Raw genomic sequence first — 18,989 nt, forward strand, 5'->3', positions numbered from 1 at the left:
AACGGTGATATACTAGAGAAGATAAACCAAATGCTCAAGTAAGCAAGAACTCGGACGAGAGTACTATTAACATAAAGATAACCTCGGAAACAAAAATAACGAATCGACACCTCTTCACAAATCCTCTAAATAAGATAACAGGAATAAATGGAAGAAAAAGTAGAAAAGTGGTATGCGGAGTGAAGGTGGGTATCGTGAAATTAAATGCCGAGGAAATTGTTACAATCCAGAGAAAGGGAACCAAACCTGTAAACATTATAAAATAATAATAATAATAAAACCAATAAACGACTACGACAAATGTAATAATCCTTTATCTATGAAATTCAAAAGCTGATTATGAAGTCCTAGGCACCTGTAAACTAAAACACACTGCCTCATACGTAATAAGCCCACGATATCGTAATTGTTTCTATGTCATGGGTAAGCCTACACTGGACCTCGGCAACACTCACTCCTTGCAGTGTCTCTGGCGGACATTGAATGTTGATTACTTGCAGTTCCCCAATGCTACATACAGATATTGTCTACAGAAAACAAAACCTCAAGGTCGAATGGCTGACTTCATTGGCTTCTCGATCAGTTTTATTGCCACTAAAAAATGCATTCTCTTAATTTCTCCTTTGGCACGACGTCGTTTCCCTCTCCAGTAGTTAGATGCCTTTCCCTTTTATATTTAACCAGTGGCGTTGCTAGGTTGTATATTTAGTGGGGGACATGGGGGGAACCGCTCACTTTGAGGGAGCCACTGTCTCACTCTCAAATTTTCAATTGGAAATATATGATTTTAGGATAAGGATGACTTACACAAGGCCAGTGGATGGGAGAAATGCCATATTGTGATGGCAGCCATAAACGATGAGGAGTAATAAAAGAGCGGAGCTCATGACGAAATATGAAATTAACTGGAATTTAATTCATTGTTACGGGAAAGAAAGAGGAGGTGCTACAGGAGTCATGATCAGGAAGAAAAGTGAAAAGAACTATGATTAAAAGGGGAAGACCAAGGAATAAGAAAAGAGAAGGTAGATGAGGAAATGGAAGATAAAGTACAGAGAGAGAGAGAGAGAGAGAGAGAGATAGGGGGGGAGAAATATGAGAACGGAGAGTCATTAGAAATAAATGCGAATAAAGAAGAAAGGAAGAGAAGAGAGTGGAAATGAGGGGTGGAAGATGATGGTAAAAGTAATGGAATAGGTGAACAATCAAGTGAAACGGAAAATAGTGAATACAGTAAGAGTGGGACAATAGACAAAGACTAAGAAAGAACAGGAAAGCAAAAGAAGTCGACGAAAGGAGAATAGGAGGGTCACTGGGAATGAAAACGGAAGACAACATAAGAAGAGAATAAAGGTGTGGAAAGGCGGATAAGGAAGAAAGGAGGGGAAAGAGCAAGGAAAGGAAGAAACAAGTGAAGGGCAATGAAGAATAGTGGAACAGAATAAAGGAGGAAAATGGGGAAACTGGGAGGAAAGAAGGAAAATGAAGAGATAGAGGAAGAAAATGAAGAGAGGACAAATAGGACGCGAAAAAAGAAAGTAGTCCTACTTAAACAGATGGAAATGAAGAGGTGCCAGTAAAAAAAAAGGGGGGGGGGCGGGGCGGAGAGACGAACGCAAGAAGGAGTTGTAGGAAATAAATGAGGAGGAGAAGGCACAGAAGAAAGCGAAGGGCGAAGGAATAGACAGATGAGAAGGGAAGAGAGAGCAATTGGTGCAACAATTTCTGAGAGAATATCGTCGAAAAATAAAAACCAAATCTGCTGTAACTTATTTCTTTGCTCCAATAAGCAATTGAGGGAAATCATAGGATTTATAGGCTGCATAAGGAAATTTTTGTAGAACTAGCATATAAGTACTGCAGATACAGAACTTCAACTAACTACTGGATACCACTGTTTATATATATTAAAAATACAATCATTTACATTTACACGTTCTTGGCCTCGTCTGGGATACGAGAGCCTCTTGAACGACTTTGGAAAGTGACGACCAAGTGTCTTTCATTGCCAATGTCTTCTTATCTACACGCTTTGTTCCCGTTTATGGTCTTTTTAATTTGGTTTCCAAAGTCATAAATGGACGTTCACGGCAGCAATGTGTCATGGTCATATCATAGCCGTCTGTCTATTCATGATGACGTAAAGCTCTCACCTAACACAACTTTGGGTTTTACTAGTTTCCACAAGGTTCCAGCTAATACATTTAAGCTTATTCAGTATACTCTGAACCCGATAGTATCTATAACGGTTAGACTAAATTATCAGTGGACGCATATTTCTGATATCCCAACGCCTTCTTGACTTCTCAGCCTCTTTACAGTTCTTGGATACGCTTATCGACACGTTCATATCCAAGCAGGAAATTGACATCAGAAATTTTCACCTTTCAGCGGCATGACTGGAACCTGAACCTACGTGCAAGAGTTCATAGTGAGGAGACATTGACAGACCAAGCTCCGATGAAAGACCTAAGTCTATATCCGCTCAGGCAAACATTCATTCCTCCAGAGAAAGAGTACCTCTTCAGAGTCGTCCAATTCCTCGTAACCAGACGTCCCCTTCTCTTGGACCAAGGTCTCGTCCAATGGAAGGACACATGGATTCCTCTGCACTACACGATAGCCACGACCCCTGACGAACCCAAGGAGAAGGCATCTACTGCCAGCGCTGTTCCGCTACCCGCCGGTCTCTCCTTAGCAAAGGTGCTCTCACTGCAGAACAACCTGGCACCCTTCTCAATCATTCTGACTCCATACCCGTGACTGCTCTCCTCATCACGGGCCAGATGCTTCCCTTCCTATTTTAGGCATTGAAGAACTTATCCATGCCCAGGCGGTGGACATCACCCTACGGCACCTTCACTCAGATGCTATCACTGACAAAAAGAAATACAGGGCCTTGTTCTCCGCCAAGTGTCTTCTTATCTTTCGTAGCACTAGTTACCAAATAACAACCGTTAACAAGACAGTAAATGAGGACAAACGGCCAAATAGATCTGCACGAACGGAACTCCCTTCAGGGACCTGTTAACCGGAGGAACTAGCCATTCACTGGTTAATATATACTATTTGTAGAAAAATGTAAATAGGTGACGGACCTGAAATTTCCCGAACTTTGAGTAGGCTCATTCTATTGCTACTGTACAACGTACTCTTATATATGCGCTGAGCATACTCTGTAACATAACTGGTATGTAGTTATTTATCTGTTAATTGTTTGTTACTGTAACGTAACTAATCTTGTTAATTTGTCCGTTAATTGTTTGTTACTGTAACGTAACTAATGTTGTTTGTTTGTCTGTTAATTGTGTTTTCGAATATATTGGTTATTGGTAATATTGTCTGATTGAGCATTCGTTTCTGCTTGTAGGGTTGAAGGCTTTTGTTTATATTTGCAATAAAAAGAAAGAAGAAATGCTGCTGTGAGTTGTATCTTCCTTGGATTGCTATATTTGGTAGCAGAGCGTTCACCACGGCAATCTTCAACCCAGTGGGTTACTAGCACGTTCCTGGGAATATTTACTGCTGGACTGGAATGCAATTGCAAGGTAGGACATTTGTTTGGAGTTATGTACAGTGCTAGTGGGAATAAAGTGGGGCCAGGCAGTGTAAGTGATGAAAGTGACGTTCTTGACCATATTATGGGAACAGAGAGGGGCGCAGGTGATGATGAAAGGATGGAATGTGGCAGTGATCAAGATTTGTTAGCAGAAATATGTGGTGTGGTTAGGGATAAGGATCTTGTTGATGAAGTAAGTATCGTAGTGAGGAATGACAATAATGGAGGGGGTTGCAAGAATTTGGATTTTGGAGCAGGTATTTTTGTTGCTAAAAGGTGAAAATGATGAAAAGCCTTGGAAAAAGGACGTTGTAAAATTGTGGTCGGAAGTCGTAAATATTCAGAAAGTGGTGGATTTTAACCACTGCGAAAACGTGCATTCTTTTAGCAAAGTAGGGGATTTAATAAATGCATTAAAAGAGAACCAGAAAATTATGGTGAATGAAATTAGGAAAACCAATTTAAGGGTTAAAAAGGCTAGAGATAGTGTAGAAGGTTTCACTGTGGAAAACCAGAAGCCTCATTTTATGGGGATGTTGCTAAGGAGCTGGGTCGTCTTTTAGCAAATAATAACAAAGAATGGGAAGATAGGCTGTACAGATTCGCCTTTACAGATGAGGAGTTGGATGGGGTGTGTAGGAGAGGGGCCTGTAATTACTCATGCAATAATGCCTTTTCAATAGTGAAAAAACCTCCACAGCTCGAGAAAATGAGTGGGAGAAACAGTGGTAGGAAGAAAATCAAGAGATGGTTTGAACAGGTAAAATTATGTACCAATCAGCTTAACCTAGGAGGCACTGATGCTGTAGACTATGTTAAAGTTAGTTTGATAGAGCCTGCTAGCACAAGAATACGTCATGCTAAGCCGAAAACGGAGGAAATGGAGACTAAGCTACTAGAAGCGTATGCAGATAATAAGGATGATCTAGAGATTACGAAAGAACTGTGGTGCGCGCAACAGGGAATACTAGGAGGTGTTTGGGAGTATTTAGACAGAATAATTGACTTGGAAGAAGAAGCCGAAGGGAAAGCAGTCTGCTCTAAAGAGAGGGAAATCATTAAATGTATGATTTTTGAAAAAGGTTTGAGGGACAGGAAAATTGCTTGTGATCTAAAGGATAAGATTGAAAACGGAGTCATAGACCAATTAGAAGATCCTAGTAGATTTGTGCAAGATAGAATGAAAGTTATGAAAGAATTTGGTAATGTTTCTGACCGCCACTTGCATAGCAAGAGGAGAGATGATAAAGTAATTAAGTGTTGGACCTGTGGGGATCAGGGTCATGTATCATACCAGTGCAAAAATGCAGGGTTTTCTAGAGACAATATAGAGCAGGATCATGGGGAAGGACACCGTTATAAGGGAAGGCTAGGTAACAACAGAATGCAAATTAAACCTATTTTGGAAAATCAGTTCACGGTCACTTGTTAGTCTTGTGGGGAAGATGGTCATCCATTTTGTAAGTGTAATCTATACTCTAGTAAGAACAGAGGGTTAAATAATGCAAGAGGAGACAAGGTTATGAGGAAGATGTCATTACAGGCCGGTGATGATGCCTAAGAAAACTTGTGGGGCCGGGCGTTAACTTGAATGTCCGGCCAAGTGAATGTAAATAAGAGAGGAGATACTATTATATGAAACTGACACTCAGCATAGAGGGAAAGAAAGCTGCAGGACTTATGGATTCTGGGGCAAACTGTAGTTTGCTGTCGGAAAATTGGTATTTGGGGAATCTAAAACCAAAAGGGGTGACATTGTACAATAGTAGTGACTACATATGTGACCTGAGTGCTAATGAAATTAACATAATAGGTCATGTCGTTGTTGATGTGGAAGTAAGTGGAATGGAACAGAATACCTGTGTGTTCCATGTCATGAGAGCTGAGAAAGGAAGGAATGATCTTGGCAAGACCACTGACCAAGAGTGCCTTGTGGGCATGAATGTTTTGTCTTTGCTATTTGAAAAATGGGGAGTCACCAAAAATGTTAACAAGATGGTATCAGAGAAAGAGGGATTAAAAGCTGAATATGATCAAGCTTTGGATTGCTGTATGAGACTAGTTGGTCAAGCTCTGCAGGTTTGGCAGAAAGAGGATTTAGGATATGCTAGTTGCTTAAGACAACAGAATAGAAATGTCCCGTCAGGTAGCAGAAAACTAATTAAGGTATACATTGATAGCCTTAAGGAAGTGCCAAAGGAGTATGTAGTTTTAGAGAAAGTAGCAGACGGGAGTAAGAATATGTTGCCTCCGGGTGTTCAGGTCTTGCCCAGTTTTTCTATATGTGAATGGGGCATTGGATATGTTTGTGTTGCTAATCGGTCTAAAGATAATGTTAACATTGAAGCAGGCAGTATATTGGCCACGGTACAACTTGGCATAGGGGAGTTTATGGAGGATTGTGATAACGAGCATAATGAAGAACTATCAGATGAAAGTAACTTAAGTAAATCGGATTTGTTAAGACTTGATAAGATACTCTACAAATATAAGGACTGCTTTGAGCTAAATGATTCGGACCTAGGTTTGATAAAGGGATGGGAACATTCCATTAGATTGTCCTGTGGGGAAACCTATCAAATTACCGTATAGGAGAATAGCACCCACGTTGATCCCTGAGGCCAAACAGTTGCTTGCTGACTTAAAGAAACGGGGTGTAATTGAAGAAAGTGCAAGTCCTTATGCAGCACCTATAGTCCTTGTGAGGAAGAAGGGGGAGCTTAAGGTTGTGCATTGATTATAGGAAATCGAATGAAAAAACTTTAAAGGATGCATTTCCTCTTCCTAGAGTAGCAGAGTGTCTGGATTCATTGGAAGGGGCCAAATACTTTTCCACTTTAGACCTTGCACAGGGCTATCTCCAAGTTTTGCTAAGGAAAGAAGATAGAGAGAAAACAGCATTTTCAGTACCATGGGGACACTTTCAGTATCGCAGGTGTCCAATGGGTCTGACAAACAGCCCAGCAACCTTTCAACGATGCATGGAGAATATTTTGGGGGATATGTTTTTTGAATTTCTAGTCATTTATTTGGTTGAGATATTATTTTCGAGGACCATTGACGAACACTTATCAAGATCGGAGGATGAAATTAAAGCCAAAGAAATGTCATTTTTTGCAGAGGTGTGAGTTACCTAGGATTTAGCATTAGTAATCAAGGAATAGGACCTGAGCTAAGTAAGATTGAAGCAGTGAAGAATTGGAAGAGGCCAGAAACTATTAAGGAAGTGTGAGCTTTTCTGGGATTTGCAAAATTTATAGAAGATTTATTAAAAATTTTGCCATAATTACGAAGCAACTCAATGAATTATTGAAAAGAAAAAAGAAGAAATCCAGTTAAATTATCAATGATAAATGGACAGAAGATGCGGAAATGGCCTTCCAGACATTGACAGAAAAATTGATAGCTGCCCCAGTACTGAAAGGGATCGAGTTTGGGAAAGCGTGTACGTTAGAAATAGACGCTAGTTACGATGGACTTGGTGCTGTTTTGTCCCAATGTAAAGAGGATGAGCTGCATCCTGTAGCTTATGCAAGTAGGTCACTGAAACCACACGAAAGAAACATGAAGAACTATAGTTCAAGGAAACTAGAATTGCGTGCTTTGAAGAGGGCTGTTACTGAAAAATTTAAAAATTATCTTATTGGCACAAAGTGCATAGTGTATAATGACAATGCCCCTTTGAGCAATCTCAGCACAGCAAGACTTGATCACGCAGAACAAAAATGGGTGGTAGATTTGTCGGTATTTGACACTGAACTTAAATTCAGACCAGGAAAACAAAATGTTAAAGCCGACATTCTGTCATGCAAGCCTAGAGAGGAGATTGTGATGAATGATGATGAAGTTGGTATGGGTAGCTCCTCATAGGTCGCAAATTTTGTTTGTATGTATGGTGTTTTTTTTTTTTTTTTTTTTTTTTTTTTTTTTTTTTTTTTTTTTTTTTTTTTTTTTTTTACGTTGCATGGAACCAGTGGTTATTCAGCAACGAGACCAACAGTTTATGTGACTTCCGAACCACGTCGAGAGTGAACTTCTATCACCAGAAATACACATCTCTCACTCCTCAATGGAATGGCCGAGAATCGAACTCGCGACCACCGAGGTGGGACGCCAACACCATACCAACCATGCCATTGAGGCGCTTAAATTTTGTTTGTGCCATAAGTGGACATCAGATTTTAGAGTGGGAGGACGTTGTTAATAAACAGAAAGCTTGTCCAGTTTTAAAGATGGTAAGGAAATGGATAGGGCCAGAAAATATTGAGTAAGAAAACATTTATTTTAAACCTGAATTAGTTACGTGGAAAAAGGAGAAAGTCTTGTGATAAGAAATGATATTCTTTATACGACTCATATGGATCAATTGGGTAATATGATTTATAGATTAGCCGTTCCTGTTCTTTTAAGAAGTGTTTAGTCGAAACTCATAATAAACTAAGGCATCAGGGTATCGATAGAACTTACAAATTACTGAACTCTAGGGTTTATTGGCCCAACATGAGGGGATTTGTAATTGATTTCATTAGAAATTGTGAAACTTTTTTAAGGGCAAAAGATGAAATTCCATATAGAAATACCATTCCTGTTCATAGTTTTAAGTGACCTGTTTTGCAAATACGTGTGGGCATATCCAACGAAGGATCAGAAAGCGACAATAGTGGCTAAAATTTTGGTGGAAGAGCTCTTTTATAAATATGGAATTCCTCAGCAGCTTCATACTGACCAGCGGAGAAATTTCGAAAGCGCTCAAATTAAGCTTAGAAATCTGTAAAAGATTTAATTATAAGGAAATCACGCACTTCTCCATATCACCCTGAAGGAAACGGGCAAGTGGAAAGAATGAATAGAACTCTGTACGGTCTACTGAGAAGTTTGGAGGAGGAGAAGAGGAACAAATGGCCATTATATTTGCAGAGTTTAGTACTTGCGTATAACATAACACCTCACTCTTGTGACAGAGTTTTCTCCGTATTTCTTGTTGTTCGGAAGGGAACCTTGTACTTCGATCGAGAGCTGGGGGTATCTGGAAGACATTTACAAATTTCAAGACGGAGACTGGTTACGTCAGCAATGCAAAATGCAAAAAGAAGTTTGGGATTTGGTTAGAAGGAACACACAAAAGAACTGGGTATCAAATGCAAAGCCTATGTAAGCAAACACCAGAGAAAGTGATTTGGAGGTAGAAAAAAAGGTTTTATTACGAGAAAAAATAATTGGAAGAGCGAAACTAGGAGACAAATTCGGTAAAAGAAAGTGGGTAATTGAAGAAGTACTTAACAGGAACTGTGGTTGTATAGAATTAGGCCTGAAGGAAGTGATGCTAAGGCTATCCATCGAAGGAATATTAAACCGTTCGCTGGATAGAAAGGAATGAGGGGGGAAATGTTGGTGACTTGGATACGGAAAATAATGATAATTTAGTTACCGCTATTATGGTTGACAGAAGTTAGAAATGCCTGACATGGAAGAAGTTTTAACCAGGTTCGGGTTTGATTTTAGCAACCATGGTAATAGTAAACCTAAAGGTGTTGATGAAGAGGTTGAACAAGAGCAGGGAGTAACAATGAATGCACCAGTACTGAGAACATCAGAGAGGATACTAAACAGGCAGCGATCCGAGTTATAAATTTGTCTTTCTTTGTCGGAAAACAGGTAATGGTAGTGTGATAGGATGGAAGTGTGTAGTGTGTGTAGGATATGAGCATCGTAAAACTGTAGGGGGGTTGTGTGTAGCACTGTATGTTCTCCGCCAAGTGTCTTCTTATCTTTCGCAGCACTAGTTACCAAATATCAACCGTTAACAAGACAGCAAATGAGGACGAACGGCCAAATAGATCTGCACGAACGGAACTGCCTTCACGGACCTGTTAACGGGAGGAATTAGCCATTCACTGGTTAATATATACTATTTGTAGAAAAATGTAAATTAGATGACAGACCTGAAATTAACCGAACTTTGAGTAGGCTCATTCTATAGCTACTGTACAACGTAGGCTTACATATGCGTTGAGCATACTCTGCAACATAACTGGTATGTTGTTATTTATCTGTTAATTGTTTGTTACTGTAATGTAACTAATCTTGTTTATTTGTCCGTTAATTGTTTATATATATATATATATATATATATATATATATATATATAATATATACACATATAATATATATATATAATATATACGCATATATAATATATATATATAAATATATACACATATATAATATATATATATAAAATATATACACATATATAAATATATATAAAATATATACACATATATATATATATAAATATATACACATAATATAATATATATATATATACACATATATATATATATATATAAAATATATACACATATATAAATATTATATATATATATATATATATATATATATATATATATACACACAATATATATATATATATATATATATATATATATATATATATAATATATACACATATATAATATATATTATATATATATACAATATATATACATATATAATATATTATATATTATATATATATATATATATATATATATATATATATACACACCTCACATTGGAGATACTTCATTCTTAAGATTTTCACTTGTCCAACCCATCTTGATTTATTCCCAACGTCATTACGTATGACGTCGAGTGTTATCAAATATACTTCAACAATTCTCATATTTTCTCACGTTCAACCGTAACCTTTGTGGTTAATATGTTTTGGAACTCTTAATTCGTGTCAACACTTCGTCCAAGCATGTTAAAAATGAAGTAGCCAACTTAGAGCAATTGTGGAATCTTTCCCTTTCATTGTAATAAATACGTATATTTTTCTGTCAAAGTAGGTGCACTTACAATTTAGTCTTTTTGTCGGTAACCCAATTTCTTATAACAGCAATTCATAAAAGCACTAAAACAATCACACGAACCATAGCTGTGTGCTAGTCACGAATATAACAGAGATATGCTGCCAGCTATATAAGGAAAAATACAATTTTGTAAAGGGAGTCTGTGAATCCCAGACCTTGAAAAGAGAGGCCGGTGAGACAGCAGTCCCGTAATTACAGAAAGGAATGTCTGGCCAATGCCTTCGGTCTTCACCTGACATGCTGTAGGTACACGCCAGGGAGAAATTGTAATCTTCATCAAAGATATTTACAATTACACACACAATAAATAAATAAATAACACACACACACACACACACACACACTATATATATATATATATATATATATATATATATATATATATATATATATATATATATAATATATTGAAACGCACATGAGGTTTAAATAACTTGCTTATATTTGTGATATATTCTTTCCTCTTCCTATCGATAGCCTACAATGCACTGTGCTTATTATTGTTAACGGTCATTCAATTCACTTGGTACCGGTGGTGTAAATATATCGTTTCTGTGCCATAACGGCCTTAGTTTTGTACGTCATTCACTTACACGCGAGACGACACGTATTTCAGTTACTTATAAATATACTTAGTGGTTAAAAACGAAACTGAAATTCAGCAATCTGGCTTATAACATAACGTGAAATACCTCTGCATTACAAAGACACCGTACTGTCATACAAGTTGTTATAATTAATAGCATGGTTCGGCGTTTGCGTACCGTTTCGAAATCACACCAGTAAGTTAAATTATTGTCAACCGTCTTTTTGACCTTTCGGACAATTTTCGTCAAAGATTGAGTCAACTTACCGCGAACAAGCACTGCAGATGCCATGATGAATCCTTTCACCAACACCAGCAAAAAGGATTCGTCTCGACTTTACTAAAGACAACTGATGGCTTTCCCTCGCTCAACTGTTTGTACAATTCTTCATCAACACAAATAGGAATCTGAGCTCAAATGCTGAATAACAATTCTCACGATCTTCACATTTCACATGAAGCGAGTCAGTGACAGCCAAGTCCTCACACGAGAAAGTATTATCGAAAAATGTGCACTCAGCATAACCTACTACGTCAGCCTTACGCAAGCTGCCTGGCAAGAGTTTGGTGTATTTGAGGCAGGCGGCGGTCCAAGAGCTTGCGTCGACGTCAAGGATGGCGGAACAGTTACCAGTAGTCTTGTTTGCTCATTTTAATTCAATTTCTTTTTAACTGCTTTGTATCAGTTCTGAACTGGGCTTCTGACTGCAAGTTACGGGAATTCTGAAAACCAAGTGAGATATGCAGGAAAGAAAGATATAAAGAGGAACGAAAGTGATAAGGTGGATGCTCGGTTTCTGCCAAAAATACCCCTGAACAATCCCTCCCGTCACCGATGCCCCTGCTGGTGCCTGAGGTATTTTCTCTAGTGCGCCCTTCTTCTGATCACCGTTATGTGTCAAGGATTGAAGTTTAATAATCGTAGTTATATGAACTATAACATTGTCTTGTTTACGGTTTTTTTTTTTTTCACCCTCTCAAACATCAAACTAACGTGTTACTCCACTTTTTGTTTTTCTAGATCTGTCTCTTTATTCATAAATAAATAAATAAATATTTCGAGTCAATTCTTCGCTACATGCCTGGTATTTATCTTTATGATACACGTAATAAAAAAAAAAAAAAAAAACCTAATAAATATGTCGTAAAGCACGAAGGTTATCTGCGATATTGAAGATTTTATTCGTTATGTATGATACCAAGGAATAATCTGGATCTGCGCAGGGTTCAGAAGATTAGCCGGGGGCTGAAAGAATTAACCCCTTTTTTTGTACACACGTTATACCCTTAAGCATCTCTAAACCTTGACGGTAAGAATCTGCGTGTATATATATATATATATATATATATATATATATATATATATATATATATATGTATATGTATATATGTATATGTATATATATATATATAATGTGTGTGTACATACATATAAATATACATATACATACTTCTTTCCCACCTTAATCCCTACATTAAGGGGTCGGTTGCCTGATGTGCCTTATTCCTTAAACATCAGGCATGGTTTATTGTAGGCAAAGGAGTTTTTACGACAGCATGCCCTTGCTGTCATCAACTACAGTTATTGGTGGTGGCGCTCGCCTTTGAGAAAGTAAGTCCACCTGCAAGGCAGCAGCTGTCCTTTCAATTTTACGACACGCGGGACATACGGTGGTAGTATTCTTACACCCCTACCACAGGGATATCTATACACAGAGTCGCATGCGATTGCTCATCATTCTCTTAGAAGACTTGCGGCTGACATATGCCTAAAACTACTGACATCGACGCCCACACATTTTCTTGTTTGTTCAGTTCTGTTTGATAGCAATGACCTTCTGTATGTCTTGTCTGAAAACACTTTGGGCTTGGAGAGATGATTTGGTTCAAATTGTTAATTTTCTTTTAATTAGGCTGTGTTGCGTCAAAACAATTTAATTATTCGAAGACTTGGGTGGCCTTACTTGGGGAGAGAGGCCTTTCCAAGGAAATGGAAACACGCTTCTTAAGCCTGTCGGTTGATGAAATAGTAGACTACCTGAAAAACACGGATTTGGAATGACACTTGGGCAAATAGAAACCAAAACGTAATTAATTTTCTTTGAGAAATGGATGGCTTTAGTCTTTTAACAGATGCTGCAGGCTGTAAAACCTGATACTTCGTGGGACGGCTAATTCCGGTAACCAAGAAGCATATGATTCCTTCGGTAAGTAATCTTAAAGCTCCTCGTTGAACAGGAATATAAGAGTAAATATTTATTGCTGATGAAAGACTCGCATAACCTTTCCTTTAAGCAGCAGTGCCAACAGGAATTTCAATTGCTGTCATGGCTGCCAAAATACTTTGTGACTCTTCAACCTTGTTTTGTATCAGAAGTAAAATAAAGTACTTTCGTGTCTCATTTCTTCGAGGAGCCTAAGAATGCGCATCGACGGACTGAAGCTATCTAAGTCCATTCCTCTGAAAGTTAGTCTCCGGTTCAGATCAGGAATCTTTAGACCTTCAAGAGCTGTTATTTGCAGAAACTGCAAAATTCGGATGCCAAACAGTATACCTAACCGAGGTGGACCATTGAAAATTCGAAATGAATTCTAATTTTTTCTTATAATTATTATAGTGACTCCTTGACTGGTGAGGAAAAGCTTGAAAGCAAAGTGAAGACATTATTTAGCACAGAGAACTATACTCTGTTTTTTTCCATCTGTCCATCAGCCTGTGGTGGTCGCGCATGGTAACACTGCGTCCCGGGCTTTAAATAGTTACGCTGTGTAAGTTTTAGGTAAATAAAAAGATTTCTTGGTGTACACTTGCAACTGAAAAGTGTTTTAATAATTTACTATATGCGAATTACACCGTTAATATTCGAAATAGGATATTATTTAAAGCACGGGACGCAGTGTTACCATGCGCAAACACCACAGGCGGATGGACAGATGGAAAAAAACAGAGTATAGGTGGCAGACGGTATACAAACATACTGCCATTGAGCCAATCAATGACAAACATCTTGTGACAGAGCTGTTTCCTTGGCAGGACGCGAACTTTTGAAATCATATACCTTCCATAAGTTGATCGCCGGAAGCAATTGAAAAGAAGTCTCGTGTAATAGCTGACGCCGTTTTGCAGCCTTTTCCCTGCTTATTTCAACAAGCGAGAGGAAAAGGGTTTCTTCAAATGAAGCTCAACAAGGCAAAGGAACGACCGCTACATCGTCATCTGCCCGGTAAGAGTAAGTAATTTTATTAGAGGATTTGTCAGTGAAGGTCAAGTGCGGATGGGATGGATATCAACATCATTTTCACAAAGCTACATCACTACATTCTTCTGATTTATGCTCTAATTATCACATCAAGGGTACGATTCCCTCTCATAATGTAGTTCGATAACGAATTCTCTTCTTATTACAGTATAATCATTGGGGGTCAAGATATTCATTCTTCATGCATTTCAAATTACATAACATTGCAAGTACTCAGACGCAGTGAAACATTTCATAGTGTCAAGGCTAGACTAATAAATACTAAGTGACTAGAGGTAATCTTCTTCTTTTTTTTGTACTATTTCCCAATATAGTTATCTGTAAGTATTTAAATTTTGTAATACTACCTGAGTACCATATCAGTCCTGATGAATGACGTTTGTCTAGTAATCAATAGGGTGGAAAAGGTATATATAATACCACAGCCAATGCCATTCATTCAAGAGAGCTTTCCCCTATACGCATACCGCGTCCGGGTTGCCTCTTGTGCTGTGCTTTGTAAGCTTTTTTTTTTTTTTTTTTTTGCACAATAAATTGTTTTCTCTCTCTTTGTACTCGTGGAAGATAATAGTAATACCTTTAGTATAACTCCATGTTGGACGACAATCCTTTTACAACCACTGAATACAGACGCTAAGAAAACGATGAAATGGAAGAGAGCGCAAAGGAAAAGTTAAAATACAAGAACTTCAAATCAAACTCAGACTCAAATTCTACAGCTTTATATCGGACACAAAAGGCCACAGACAAAAAAACATTCAGACACATGCGTGAACGTCTTTAGAACTCGAAAAGCATGAAACTGAAAATCGTATAAGCATGAGGAATGATTACTAAAGGGGTGTGAAAATTATTGTGGAGAGACGTTCATTACGAAACGAAGTGATTTTTCGTACGAAAAGGACTTGGTATATATATATATATATATATATATATATATATATATCTTATAATATAATATATATATATATATATATATATAGGTTAGTGATACAAAGCTGATACAATACTATAATCACACACGGAAAAAGCTTATTAAATGTATACTAAGCATAAATAAGGCTTATCCAGCGTTTGGAAATACTGAATCTTACAAATAAACTGTTCCATTTGGAGCATCAGTTAATAATCTCTCTCTCTCTCTCTATTATCAAAATTATTCATCTGTCTTCATAAAAGTTTGTTTCGTATATATTACGACAAATAATGTTGCGAAATATACCAGGAAAACTATTTTGGAAAATTGTAAAGTGCTCTGTATTTCAAAAGTAAGGAGTACACATTAACACAAGATAGATAAGAATACTAATACATATAAATAAACGTATAACATTTCTCAAAAAGAGCACAACGTCAGGACACTCGATTCTTCAAATCAGAGGAATCCAGATCAGTTCCATTTTTCGTTTCTTATAACTAATCATTTGTAAAGGCATAGTAACGCATACATCTCATCTTGCTGAACTTGTTAATGATGATTTACATCTTTATTGTTCATGGAATATTAAATGAATCCTACAATTATCATAATTCCTTCAGTTTAAGAAGGAATTATGATGAAGTAGCATATTTGCCTGAAATGATGAAGTGTTAATCAGCAGTTGTCAATATATGAAGGAAGTACTTTCAAACAATCTGAAGTCTAATCGACCGTCACACCTTAACTCTACAAGATGCCGGATATTCGAAGTACTGACTCATATTGTTTGCAATTCGTAGTGGAAGGAACCTTGCAAGCATCTGGTTCGTGTTGAACACTGAACTGAGGGTCGGATTATGCTATATTTCCTAGAAATGCCCAGAATTTGGAACTGTAGTTCAATAAGTGCGTAAAATGATAATGTGTCTAACTTATACAAATATGCTGCTTACCCTTTAAGAGCAGGACTAAGTGAAACGGGCTTCTGTTTGATCATATTGAAAGAGGAATATGGACAAGAGGGGGAGTCAAGGTAACGGTAAAGGTTCCAGAAAAGGTCTGTGACATCTCATTTGATTTTATGATATCGTAATTTAGTCTTAGTCTTGCATTCACGATCAACCGATAGTCCTTCCAGATGCTATCTGTCGGCCTACCGCAAGGTGGCCTATTGTGTGTCACATTTCTTCAGAGTAAGCACTTGGCTTCCCCTCTCTCACAGTCAGCGGCAGCATTCAAAGGGACCATTATTGTTGTTTAAAGCAGCTCAGTAATCAGACAGCTGGCATTTATAATTTTAAAGGTAATATCATTCAAAGTCGCTTCCTTACCTCACGTTTTAGAGGCGTCTGCAGAACTGGAGGGGAATAAGGGCGCGTTTACATAACAGAAAACATGTCACAGTCACACGTATCACAAACAGCTTCAACGCAAGTCAACCATTTATTGGCAATTCTAATCAGTACTACTTGATGCGGTTATCTAACATGTGTCAGATTCCTTCTCCACTGGTTTGTGATATGTACGCGATAAACTGCCGACCCATTTTATGAAATGCTTTACTGTAACGTGAACGTATCCTAACTATAAATTTCCACGCTTGCCAGCTTTTTTGAAACTCACTCTGAAACATAGGCGGCAAGCCGAAGACCTATGGTCTTGTTTATTCTTATCTGTCTTGCCGTGGACTTTTTTTCTAAATATAATTTTATAATCTACAATATAATTTAAAGATGTCTACAGCTATCGTATCTTTGACGGCAATCTCTGAGACTATTCTATTATACCTCTATCGAATGATTATGAACGCTTTATGCCATTCAAGGAATAGCTATCAAATTACTGCATTCTGTTCTTGTATTCACATCCCCTACACAGTAGTACCATATATATAGATCCTCTTTATACCTATGAGTAGTACCATATTACATTACGTATTCACAAAAAAGAAAATTATTACGACATTCTATTTTCAACCTCGAACTGATAACCTGAGAAAGTAGTGCGAAACACTGGTGTCTGTAAATGCAGACGATTATAAACGTAATAATACGTAATGATTTCATCTGAATGTTTATCAAATTGTTAAAGAGGCTTGTTTTTCCTCTTACTTTTCATAAAAATAACGATTTTGATTGACGGATTGATTGAGAGAGAGAGAGAGAGAGATTTTTTACGGTGATGAGCGCAAGAGCGTTGATCGATATATTACTACCACCTGTATTTCTATCCAGTGACAAATCATTTCCGGGTGTGCCTGCAAAAGGGCTTTACCCACCAAACGACGCCGCCAGAACCCTTGATGAATTGTTAATTAAAAAATCAAGTTAGAACATACATTCAAGTCACGTTTGTTTTGCAGCGGATTCCGTTCCCTCATCGGCATTTCCTCGTAATGTGTTCGAATAAACATTTACAGAAAAGTCATGGATTTAATCTCTAAAAATAAAAGGAAGTCGTGACTTCAATAGCGGAGCCACGTTCGGTTTCTTCTAAATGTCATCTACCCATAGGACTCACTCATTAAAGCCGCTGAACAGAATCCACATCGAGGTATACTTTGCCACGAAATAATTAATAGGATGACGGAACTAGCGTTGTTCATGTGATAATTCGTCATATACTGTAATCGGGCAACAAAGACCTGGGACAGTCAAGAGGACCTTGGTGCGCCTAGCATTTTGCTCTTACCCATTGCGGTAGCCAGACTACTTAATCAATCAAAAAGAAACTCTTGGGAGGGCCTACGCGTCTCTGTGAGTAAAAGAGAGAGAGAGAGAGAGAGAAGGTGGGGCGGGGGGGGGGGGGGGGGGGACTGTACAACTTGCGTAGGCTATAGCGAAACCACGGTCTAGCGAAACACCAAGTGAAAATCCACGCTAAGCGTCATGCCACAACCTACATACTATGAGTTTCCAATAATTCGCTGGAATCAGTGATGTTGGCATCTGAAAACAGATTTGGCTGCGTTTCTTCCACTGAAAAAGGAACTGCGATATTTAGGTTCAGACTGACGCTTATTTTGTGGGTACTTCGTTATTTTGTGAAATTCTGAGTGTTGTTCACTTACAGAGAAATAAAAGTTTTTATTCTAGAATATGAGGTACGGGGGGACAGATTTGTAGGCTACTGCCATGAATAGAAATTGAGATATAAATGCATGAATTACTTCATTCATTAAAAGCGTAAGCATAAAGCTTTTTATTCTGAAATATAAGGTAAGGTGAACACACGTACAGTGATGCTCAAATCTCATGCGACATGACTCCATAGGATTTCGTTCAAAATTCACTAACTGGCAACCTAGCATGCTCCATATTTATCTATTATTTCAATGCGGAAACGCAATTATTGCATACAATATGGACATAATATGTTTCATAAGAGTGAAATCTGTCATATATATCAAAACTGTAAGAAAATGTCACGTGTAGCAAATTTCAGAAAAAAACTCTCTCGAAACATTTTCAAAACTCTCGTTCGCACATCGCTGAAGCATTTGACCAAAATGAAGTCGTCATCAAGCATCAGTTCAAATGTTAAATAAAAAAAAATTGCCATAACTAATGCTTCCAAAACCAACATAAAATTTGAAATAGTCCTATTTGATTGCTTTTACACCTCAATGCTGAAAAAATGTAAATATGTACGTATATACAAAAGTAGAATGCGCCCACCGATATCAACGTGTGAGGGGAGCGTGTGTGACGTATCATTAGCAGTGTTGCCAAAGTGCGGAGAAACGACCAAAAGTGCGGAGAAGATTCGAGGGGGAGTCATTGAATGCAGA

The 18,989-nt window shown here is 37.7% G+C and overlaps 1 protein-coding gene across 1 annotated transcript in view; it reads right to left on the reverse strand.

Annotated features, from left to right (window-relative positions):
* Nucleotides 1–11,790, reverse strand: part of LOC135216417 (2-amino-3-ketobutyrate coenzyme A ligase, mitochondrial-like) — a 70,434-nt gene extending 58,644 nt beyond the window's left edge. Inside the window, exon 1 of the mRNA XM_064251762.1 lies at nucleotides 11,288–11,790. Coding sequence (XP_064107832.1) covers nucleotides 11,288–11,312 — 25 coding nt within the window. The 5' untranslated portion in view covers nucleotides 11,313–11,790. The remainder of the gene's footprint in view (nucleotides 1–11,287) is intronic.
* Nucleotides 11,791–18,989: the final 7,199 nt, after the last annotated feature.

This window comes from Macrobrachium nipponense, chromosome 6, assembly GCF_015104395.2.
Source record: "Macrobrachium nipponense isolate FS-2020 chromosome 6, ASM1510439v2, whole genome shotgun sequence".
Classification (NCBI taxonomy): domain Eukaryota; kingdom Metazoa; phylum Arthropoda; class Malacostraca; order Decapoda; family Palaemonidae; genus Macrobrachium; species Macrobrachium nipponense.